Raw genomic sequence first — 12,003 nt, forward strand, 5'->3', positions numbered from 1 at the left:
CCGGAGCTCGAAAAATGGTATTCGGGAGAGTCCTAACACACACACACACACACACACACACACACACACACACACACACACACACACACACACACACACACACACACACACACACACACACACACACACCTTCCCTCAAATGACTACGGTAGCTTGTCTGACAAATTGAGCACATTTGTTCACAGGACAAATTTTCATTGAGCAACTGGGACTTCTCCCGTCTCCTGTTGTTTCTCATTCAGAGGTTTCCTCCCCTCTTTCTCTGTCTGTGGGTAGATTGTTTACAGCAGGAAGTGCCTGGCATCCCCTTACTTGGCATTGGGAGACAGTGACTTGGCTGGTGCCCGTAGCCCAACATCATTCACAGTCCCAGTGCCTGCTTCAATGTAATTCATGTGCTTTTGGGAGACATCCTTACCGGAATAGAGAGCATTTTTGTTGATTATTCCGTCTGTTTTTGATTACATCCTGGCTGGCCTCTGAGAGCTTGTGGACAATTTAGCCATCATTGCTAGATGGGTTAATGGGGCCTGAGCTGGAGGTTTATGTTGGAGTTCAAAACAGTAGGTTGGCTGAGATTTTTTGTTTTTACAGCAATGATTACTGCACATAAATGTTGGTGTGCTATTTCTCTTCCCATGTATGTGTGCGAGCATGCATGTGCCTAGAGGTTGACATTTGTGGTTTTGAGTTATTGAATGGATTGCATTGAAATTCGGCGCACATATTAATGAACTGATCAGTCTCGGCTGTCTTTTATGTTTACTGTTAAATAGCTAATCGTAGCTTCTAAACTACGATGATGATCTTGATGAACATTAAATAGCATCAACATGTTAGCGATTTCAAGTTAAACCACTGACATTTGCATTTAGCCTAACAGTAGCCTACCTATCATAGTTTTATCCTTGTAGTCTTATTCTAGTAAAGCTATAAATCATCAGATGTTTAATCCATCTCAGCTCATGCCAGTTTGAACAGACCAATCCCTGTTGTTTGCAGCAGTGATGTCGGACACACTGTAAAATAAATGATATTGGTTTCTTCAAGGTACAAACAGAATTTGTGCCCTTTGATCCTTAAGATGGATGTTGCATGGTCTGAATAGTGCTAGCTTCTGCATAAGTACTCCAATTGCTCCTGCTGATGTGCTAAGCCTACTGGGCCTGTTTGTGCTGGGTAAGCTTGTATTTCCTTGAGCATGCACCACCTGTCAGCTAGCAACACAAGTGTGTGTGTGTGTGTGTGTGTGTGTGTGTGTGTGTGTGTGTGTGTGTTCATGCATGGACCTTACAAGCCTGTCACNCATGATGCTGCCACCACCATGCTTCACTGTAGGGATGGTGTTGGCCAGGTGATGAGCGGTGACTGGTTTCCTCCAGACAGAAATGATGCTTGGCATTCAGGCCAAATTTGGTTTCATCAGACCAAACAATTTAGTTTATCATGGTCTGAGAGTACTCTACTGTAGGTGCTCCATGTGGGCTTTCATGTGCCTTTGGCTTCCTTCTGGCCACTCTACCATAAAGGCCTGATTTGTTGAGTTCTGCACAGATGGTTGTCCTTCTAGAAGGTTCTCCCATCTCCACAGAGGAACACTGGAGCTCTGTCAGAGTGACCATCGGGTTCTTGGTCACCTCTCTGACTAAGACCCTTCTCCCCCATTGCTCAGTTTGGTTTGGGCGGCCAGCTCTAGGAAAAGCCCTGGTGGTTTCAAACATCTTCCATTTGCAAATGATGGAAACCACTGTGCTCGTTGGGACGTTCAATGCTACAGACATTTGTCTGTACCCTTCCCCAGATCTGTGCCTTCATCCTGTCTCTGAGGTCTACAGACAATTCCTTGGACCTCATGACTTGGTTTGTGCTCTGATATGCACTGTCAACTGTCGGACCTTATATAGACAGGTGTGTTCCTTTCCAAGTCATGTCCAATCAATTGAATTTACTACAGGTGGATCAGTGGAAACGGGATGCACTTGAGCTCAATTTTCAGTGTCAAAGCAAAGGGTGTGAATACTTATGTACATGTGATATAACACATTTGCGAAAAATTCTTTAAAAACGTTTTCTATTTATCATTATGGGGTATTGTGTGTGGAATGTTGAGAAAAATAAATAATTTAATCCATTTTGAAATAAGGCTGTAACAACAAAATGAGAAAAAAGTTAAGGGGTATGAATACTTTCCGGATGCACTGTAGCTGACAACACAGTGAAGATTTAAGACAACAAATTGGACGGTCGTGGTGTTTGCAAAGCATTGGGAACACAGTATTCAGACAATGTGCATACAGGTCAGCGTTTTCAGAAACAAACAGAGGCTTTGCTTTGCATCCCGACGGCAACGCACTGCTAATGAATGTAAATGTCTAACCAACAGTATGCTATTAAAAAGACATGTTCAATTCTATAATTAAATGCAGCTTTTGTATAAACAGCTCTTTTGCTTACCTCTAACCCGTTGCACTGCATTATTCTGATGAAAACTTCACATCTTAGCCAGTTAATGTCTAACTAGGAACTATAAATATTGTGCCACACACAGTTTTGCCCATGGCTTATCTCTCATTATGAATATGTAAGTGTGTGCTTTTCCCTGTTGTTTTTGTGTATAAAGCAGTAATGCAAACCAAACTATTGTGGTTCTGAATATGAATCAAGACTCACAACACAGGCAAATTCACTTTTCATTAGGCCTTTAGTCGAACTAATAATCAAACTTCAGATGCTGTTATGACTGATAATGGCCTCTTGGCAGGAATTTATGTAAAGTGCTAAATTCATACGTAAATAAATGCTTACATTTTAATATATTTGGAGCGCAGAAAGCTTTTAGCGGAAATGAAACATGACTATTGTTTTGCCATTTTGAAAATGTGTAAATAGCATTGGGCAATTTTAAACTTTAATGACATAAACCCATGGGAATCAGCCTGATTCATAAGAAGATTCACAATAGCTCTAACTGGTACGAAGTTTTGTCTCAGAAACGCAGCCTGAATAACAATGTTTGGACCTGGTAGCCTCAAGCTAATACTGCTTGATTAAAATAATGACTAAACAAAATAACTGACTGACTATTGCAACTTAAAGTCACTGTGTGAAACATTAGTTTAGGCATGTGAACTAAATACGCACAAATGATGTAGCTTGCAAGGCTTTTAAGTATAATAATATTAAAAACAAACAAGTGTGTGAATGGCTTCATGGTCATTAACTGTGTGTTCATCCTATCACTTCCAACTGTTCGCCTCACTGCACACAAACTCTAAGACTATTCCAAAAAATGAACGATGAATCAATGTGTATATGATATCTGCAATATATACTGTGCAACAAACTCATAACTGTCATGGATTATCGAAGAAGCAGCCACTTTCTGTGGTCTGTCTGTTAGTATGAACATAGACAGTACAAGTACACACATGCACAGGACCTATACACATGAGGTCTGAATGCACACATGCTCAAACACATGCATCTTCTTTATGGAGCGGTGTCAGAGAAAACTGTCATGTTTTATGGCGCCATAGAGCAGTTGTGGATTTGGTGCATTGCTCAAGGACACGTCTTACTGGGACTTGAACCAGCGACCCAAGACAAGTCACTACAGACTGAGCTACAGCAGCTACTGACCTAGACATCTCCACTAACCATCTCTCTCACTCGACACAGCTGCTGGTGTGGCCAGAGAAGTCTCCAGAGGAGGTTATCGTGGTAACCATCACCCCGGACTACCCCGGTTCTCGCCACACGGGATTGGTCAGCGGACTGAAGAAATTCAACTGGTACTTTGGCTCCACCCTCTGCTTCACAACACCTGGAGACGGCCCCAGAAGCTCCCCCATTCTGCTGCAGACACATGAGGACAGTGAGTACACACACACACACACACACACACACACACACACACACACACACACACACACACACACACACACACACACACACACACACACACAAACACCCACTCATGCTTCAATGTGAATAAAGCCAGAAGAAAAAGAACGCCATCAGCCTCTCCTGTGAATAATAATGAAAGTGTTTTGATTTGCTCTGCGTTCAGTCCAGCTGTTTTGTATCAGTGTGAGTCACAGCTGTGAACACAATGTTTTCTCTCAGGCTCATACTTTCTTTAGTCTACTTTTTAATCTTTTTGTTCTTAGCTGCCCCCCCTTTTTTTTTTTTCGACTGTCTCTCTTTAAAGGGAAATCATTTCTATGTTTCCAGGCATACTGGTATTTATAGCCTACTGTTCCATGGATAAACATAATAGCTGCCACTCCCAGTTGCAAGTACACATGCACACAGTCGCACCATCAAATAAACACAATAGCCTATAGCCAGACCGACAAGCAATTATTACCAACCAGCAATTATCGAGTGGGAAAGGGATATTAGAAGACGTGTGTGTACACACACACACACGCACACACTCTCACAGCGCCATGGACTGGTATTGATTGGGTGCTGGGCGGGTTTCAGGGTTAACGGTGGGTGTAATTCTTGCTTGATGATAGCTTTTTCCGTGTGTGTGTGTGTGTGTGTGTGTGTGAGTGTTATTGAATGTCTCAGATGAATAGCTTAATCGCTCTGCAGGGAGAGTGGTTAGAGAGCACTACATGAAATGAGAAATGACAGGCATGCTTGCACCTGACTGCATGTGTGTGAGTGGTGGTCAATGCTGACGTGATTAGGAGGTGTGTGAGTTGAAGGGCAGAAATTAATGGGCTGCATATACAATGGGTTTGTGTGCTTTGTGTGGATGGCATGATTTCCTAAAACAGTACTGCTGATTTCATTAAAATATTACTCATTAAATCTGATGTATGTTTTTTCCAGCACCTGGACCTGTTCGTCACCTGAGCTTCACTGAAATCCTGGACACGTCTCTCAGAGTCAGCTGGGCGGAGCCTGAAGATAAGAACGGCATCATCACCGGTAAAAGCATTTTTCACTCATGCACTCCTCCACCACCTCCATCTTTCTTCTATAATCAAGAAACTTTCATTTTAAGACATTATTTTCAGTCTCCCTAACAGCTGTGGTAAGATGAGCTTAAATTAAGGTAGTATGTTTTTGCCAGAAAGTAAAATGCACAATGATAAAACATTATGTGCCCAGCGTTTCCAATTAAAAAGGATTCTTCACAGGTGGACCAAAACACTGTGGAGAATAACAAATTGAACTGAAAAAGCGGCAAGCATCCCCTTGAGGCAGCAGTGAGCAAGGAAGCCTAAAACTTTTATATTTTCTTCTGAAATTTTCACTTAGTCTTTTATTTAGTGTCTAAATAAAACCCCTTGTCTCTGACACTGTATGTGTACAACTGATTCATCATCAGCTAATCCCTTCTCTCTGCAGCTTGTCTTCTCACATTATCTCCAACATGCCCTCATCCCACGCATCCCAACACCCAGGGTGGTTGTTTGTGTGGCGCATCACAGAGCTTAAGGCACTTTTCTCCCAAAATGTTTTTCTCCTCAGCTCGTCCACAGCTCTGTTCAAAGAATGGTGCTGTGAATTTTGCGATTACACTACATTTTGTGTGTGTGTCTGTATCATGGTCTGTACTATGCATACATTATTATGTATGTGTGTGCTGTCGACATGGCCGCACCATGCCGGACATTTATCAGGCACCTACACAACAAGATCACAGTGTAACAGTGTAACAGCGGCTTTACAGAGTGCTTACACATTGTGTGTAAGGGGGGGGGGGTGGAAACAGTTATTTAATGAAGGTCACCTTCCACATTTACTCTTTTCTCCTCAACCTGCTTTCGTCCAGCTCCAGGTGAGCACAGAGACAGATGAGGGACCATTCACCCTCTTCAGGGCTTTACCTACAAGTGGCATCCCACACACACACACACACACACACACACACACACACACACACACACACACACACACACACACACACACACACACACACACACACACAGACGCACACACACACACACACGTAATTGAAGGTGGTGGAGTGTGATGCATGACTGTGAAGATGTGTACGGACAGATGGGGATTTTCTCTGTAGTAACCCTTCCCTCCCTCTCTTCCTCCTTTTTGGCTCTGAACCTTTCATTATACTGTGTGTGCGTGTGTTTGTGTGCACACATGTCCGCTCATGTCTATGTTCACCTTTATTAACCCAGTGTGTGCTCTACACCCTACAGGCTACGTGTTGTGGTGGGAAGTGCCAGGCGTAGAGTCGGGTCGGGTGGAACGCACACTCTCAAACTCCACCCTGCAGCACCAGCTGACTGGCCTCACCTCCACCACACTGTACACACTCCAGGTGGCCGCGCTCACTGCCGCAGGACGGGGCGTGGTCACACCCTCCACCATCTCCACTGGAGTCCCACCAGGTACAATAAACACTCCCTCTGATTCTCTCTTGTGTTCGGGTAGCAGAGTAAATATGAGTTATTATCTCGCTCGATGCCATTGTCTTTCCTCAGGCAGATAAGTGGCTGTTATTGTGCATCCATGAATCATCACCCACACAAGCAACACACACTTTCACATGCACTGTCACATCTAAGTTAGTCATTTACAGCTTATCTGAGAGCGTGTTGGTGTGTGGTGTAATGTGTGTACTCCATGTGCACGCCATGCTTGTGTTCATGATGAGTTTGCACGATTGGACTTAGGCCAAGTTACGATCATTATTATTAGTGCTGATTAACTGCAAATGGCAATGTGGAGTGAATGCAGAGATGGGAGAGAAAGGGCGAGAGACAATCAAAGAGCACGGCTGAAGAAGAAGAGTAGATAGAGAAACACAACAAGGACAGAACAGAGGAAAACGCATATCCCAAGAACACAAGAACCTAGTCCCTCAGAAATTGACTGAGAGGAAGAGGAGGAAAAGGAAAGAACAACTTTGCTCGTACGGCGGAATCTTTATCCTAACATTTTCTGATGACTAATTTATGAATAAAAGCAGAAAAAGTGAAAGCAAGATGGATACAGACATTTCTTAGATTCTGAAGTTATTCATTAATTCATGAAAGCAAAAGACTGAAGGAAAGACGGAGGACTGGATATTAGGAAAAAGAACTAAAGAAAGAGAAGAGAGAGAGAAAAAGAGAGATCTACCCAGCATAGATTCTTGTCTTGTTTATTTATTCATGAATTCATGGAGAGAGAGAGTTTTGTCATTCATCTGAGCAAGGCAGCTGATATCAACATGTCCACATTATAACCCTTTACAAGTTTGCTGCATGCACTTTCAGAGCAATAGTGGCTGAAAGCTATCATTTGTCGTTTGTTGCTCACATGTTCCTCTTTCTATCCGGAATACATATTCAATGGTTTCCATAATAACAGAGTCATGTTATGTATTCTTTTTAATATACAAAGAAATCAAAGATTCTATATAATCTATCTGATGCCTCCAGTGTTGTGGCGCGTTACAACAAACGGCCTTTGATTGAAAACACTGGCTTTACATCTTTATTCTGCCATGTTCAGCAAATATGATGCTTGTGATGCTGCAGCGGGATGGATTACAGCCGCACTTACAACATGAAGGGATACAAAGTGTCAACCAACACAGTGGAGAGGAGTGGCTGGAGAGAGGGTCTGAAGTGCTCGGGCTTGTGATGAGTGAGACAATTTAGAGCAAAGTGGAGTGTGATGATGCTTGATTATGCAAATCTCATTAACAGAAACTTGGAGTCATGTTTTTCATTTGTTTGGACATCATTTAAAAAGAAAAACAGGATTCAAGCCCACACTCAGTCGTCCAACGTGCTGCCTGCCTGACCGATGCAGTCAGGGAGGAAGTCCATTCAGAGCCAGCTGTAAATTGTGTGTGGCATTTGAAAGGTGGAGTTGTAAACCTTTTATTGGAATATTTAGTTCTGGTTGAAGTGTGCATACAAAACGTATTATTATTCTACTTTGATTTATTCCAGTTTACAATAAAAGAAAAACTCACCACCGTGGGGAAATAATTTAGAATAATAAAAGTCCTCCGGGCTGCTTGTTGTTGACCAAATTGAAGGCAGCTCTCAGCGTGAATGTGACAAAAGAAACTATTCAAACGTTCAGGCAATGATGTTTAGCAGCACATGCAAAGGGACAAACTGCACCAATAATACTACCATCGTTTTCTTTGTACATTAAGTTTAATAACTCGATTTACAATTATTTTTCTTCTATTTATTGATTTGTAAGGTTCAAGGTTCTTTATTTAGTCATACGAACATAGCTACAGTGTAGTTGTGCCGATGAAAATCTTGTGTCACAGGCTTCTCCAACAGAGCAACACAAAACACAGATAAAAAAATATATAGTGCAAGTAAATAGTAAATGGTAATACAAAAAGAAAAATAGTTTGAAATAGTGCAATAAGAGTCTAGTCAAGTTATTGAAATAGGATATATAGGTAAATAGATAAATAATCTTTCAATCATTTTTAAGTAGCATTTAGATGAATATTAGGGATGTTATTTCAACTGTTCAGGTGTTTAACAGATTTTGTTTCAACAGTTCAGGTGTTTAACAGTCTTATTGCCTGTGTGAGTCCGGATGCAGCGGTAGCGCCTGCAAGACGGCAGCAGACTGAACAGTTTGTGGCTGGGGTGATGGGGGTCTTTTATAATCCGGAGGGATTTCTTCCTGAGCCGCTGGGAGTAAAGGTCCTCCATGGATGGCAGCTCCGTCCTGGTGATGTTCTGTGCAGTTTTCACCACCCTCTGTAAAGCCTTACGGTTGAGGGCGGTGCAGCTGCCGTACCACGCCGTGATGCAGCCAGTCGGGATACTCTCTATGGTGCACCTGTAGAAGTTGCAGAGTATCCTGGAGTCCGTGTTGAACCTCCTCAGCCTGCGGAGGAAGAAGAGCCGCTGTCGTAATTATCTTAGAAAGAAATAAGTTGATGTTTTCTGCATTTTAATAACATTTCTTTGTGGGAGGATGGGAACTGGAAGATAAAAAATAGTATTTTGTCAGCTTTGTGTGGACATGTTTTTATACTTTAGATGTATTGGGTTTGGAACGACTTTTTCAGTCAGTCAACCAGATGCACCTTGAAATGGACAAAACATTCTGGATTGAGGGGGTTTCTAAGCCAAACGCTCACATGTTTTTAGCTTCTCTTTTCTCTCCAGAGTGGTTATGTCATTCAGGCTGCCATCACTGGTCAGCCACTTTGCACGGTTCCTAGCTTTCACTCACTATTGCCACGGAGATGGAAGAATGTTGGAATAAGAATAATGAACCCATATGTATGAGCCCTGCTGCATACTCAAAACGTTTACAGCCTTAGATGTATTTTAGTGAACTGTGCATTTCATTCACGTCTCGCCTCCACTGGTGTTCAGATTTATCTCTCTGTATTGTATTGTTGACCTTGGAAATATGAATTAAATTGCTTTGACCAAGAGAGCTATTCAGCTGTGGCATAAGTGGCCGTACTTAAGTAAAATTTACATTTTTCCTCTGTGTAACAAATCTCTTATTTTCCTTTTCATGGCCAAGCAAGGGCCCATAGACATTTTTAAAAAGGACTGGAAGCATTTTCTTGGCTCATTCTAACTTAAAGCCTTTATATTTGAGTCATTAATGGCGACAGGACTTTTCTCATTAGGTTACCAATTTGTATTGCAGGTGTTTTACTGATGAGCCATGTTGCAGTTTTATTTTTATGAGTTTTGGCAATGTACCTATTTTTATCCCTACATTGAACTGTCGTTATAAAACATTATTTGTCTTCTTCATTGCTTTTGATTGGTCCGTTTGAAAGAGTGTGCCATGCTGTGATGCTGCAGTCCTTCTCTGCTTGAACAAAACCTTTTTATTTCAAATTGAATGCTAATGGCACCTCGCTGCAGCAGCACCAGCAGTCAACTATTCACACATCACAAATAACAGTATTATAAGTGCTAAATCCTGCGGTTTTTTGTCCAATAATGGTATTGTACTTACCTGTAAGAATACATAACATGCTTAATACATATGGAGAAAAGTGACCTCCAAGTACTAGCTGCATGATAGCACAATTATATGTAGTTCTTTGTTCTTTGCTGGCGGTGGTGGCGAAGTCCATAGGGACTTGGCTTGGCAACTAGAAGGTCACCAGTTCAAGTCCCGGAAAGACCAAGTGCTCCCGAGGTGTCCCTGAGCAAGACACCGTTTCCTACACTGCTCCCCGGGTGCCGTACATAATGGCAGCCCACTGCTCCTACCTAACACTAGGATGGGTCAAATGCAGAGAAACCATTTTGTTTACATAAGTTGAATCTTAATCTTGTAGCTTTGAATAAAGCAGTATTCTGTTTGTTTTCTATCTGCAGAGCTTCCTGGTTCCCCATCTAACTTAGTCATCTCCAACATCAGCCCTCGCACAGCAACACTCCGGTTTCGCCCTGGTTCTGATGGCAAGACTGGCATATCGCAATGGATCGTAGAAGGCCAGGTGTGTGTGTCCTTGTTAGTGTTTCTGCACTTTTTGTAAAACTTGGCTGAAAATGTTAAGTCCTTAAACGGATAAATTAGTTAACATTTTAACACTTCCAGTTCCCTTTTTTCTCAGTCAATGGTATTCATTTTATCCAAAGTGACTTACATACATTCAGTACTGTGGGCAATCCCCACAGGAGCAATTTGGGGTGAAGTGTCTTGATGCTGACTGCAGTGGGACTCAAACTTGCTACCCCCTGATTTGAAGTCCAACAGCATTCACACGTGTTTGTGGTCAGATGCCTGAAATAAGAGCTGTGGTTAACACATGCTTAACAAATGTTCACCTTTGCAATACGACAGACAGTATTTTCCCTCTCCTTAATGTCCGAAGCTTCTATATATGGTTAAAAGTCACGTGACTTAAAAAGCATAATTAACAATATCAAGACGTTTTTCTGGTGCGGGACCTTTTTTTTTCTTACATTTCGGGCTGTCTTCAAAAATACGTCATTACTGCACCACCTGTTCTTATAACATACAATATCCTTTTTGAACAGGTTGTTAAGGACGATAGAAAGGAGGACATATGGACTGTTGTCTACCAGAAAGACAACCAGCCTGATGCGGACAGTGTGGAGATTCCCGACCTCTCTCCATACACCAAGTACAGGTTAGCAACACACACACACACACACACACACACACACACACACACACACACACACACACACACACACACACACACACACACTCTCTCTCTCTCTCTCAAACACACACACACACACACACATACACACACACACACACACACACACACACACACACACACACACACACACACACACACACACACACACACATACAAGGACACAGTCAAATGCTTCCACTTGCAAACACACACACACACCCGCACAAACTCACTCACACACATCTCACTCTCCGCCAGTTTCTGCAGTATTGCAAGACTCAGGTGAAGTTAGATAAATCACACAGACACACGGAGAGGCAGTTCCATCTGAGACTTTTCTGTTTGTCAGCACCTTCACAGCTGCTGCATGCAGATCCTTATTACCCTCCTGCAACTAGCTAGAGGGAAGGAGCGGGGGGGAGAAGGATGAGGGCAGGGGAAAAGAAAGGTGATGAGAAGATGGGAAGGGCAGCGGAGAGCATTAAAGGGGAGAAGAGACAAGGGAAAGGAAGAGTGACTTTAATCCCTGCTCAAGTGCCGTGGGGAGCCTGGAGTTTATAAACGTGATCCATCGTCACTGAACAGCAGTAACACTTCCTCCTCTTCTCTCCCTTTTTTTTTTTTTAAATCAATCAATTTATTTTCTGTATGTTTCAGTCTCTCTCTGCCTCTTGCTCTCTGTATCGCTGCCTTCATCTGTAATGGGATCGCAATGTGTGTGTGCACATGTTGTACACTCACAGGGATTATGTTGTCACAGGCGACACCATTGGGACAATAGATGAAGTGATGCACTGGTCTGTGTTTCAAACCCACGCCTTAAGAAGTGCTCTCAATCTCCCACACACACACACACACACACACACACACACACACACACACACACACACACACTC

At 42.5% G+C, this 12,003-nt stretch overlaps 1 protein-coding gene across 1 annotated transcript in view; it reads left to right on the plus strand.

Moving 5' to 3' along the window:
* The window catches only part of LOC104962431 (protein sidekick-1-like), a 19,001-nt gene that overhangs the window by 5,808 nt on the left and 1,190 nt on the right, over positions 1–12,003 (plus strand). The window contains exons 3-7 of the mRNA XM_010790870.1: positions 3,679–3,874; positions 4,846–4,944; positions 6,183–6,374; positions 10,311–10,432; positions 10,977–11,089. Coding sequence (XP_010789172.1) covers positions 3,679–3,874; positions 4,846–4,944; positions 6,183–6,374; positions 10,311–10,432; positions 10,977–11,089 — 722 coding nt within the window. The remainder of the gene's footprint in view (positions 1–3,678; positions 3,875–4,845; positions 4,945–6,182; positions 6,375–10,310; positions 10,433–10,976; positions 11,090–12,003) is intronic.

Source organism: Notothenia coriiceps, unplaced genomic scaffold (genome assembly GCF_000735185.1).
Source record: "Notothenia coriiceps isolate Sejong01 unplaced genomic scaffold, NC01 NC01_scaffold00001471, whole genome shotgun sequence".
NCBI lineage: Eukaryota > Metazoa > Chordata > Actinopteri > Perciformes > Nototheniidae > Notothenia > Notothenia coriiceps.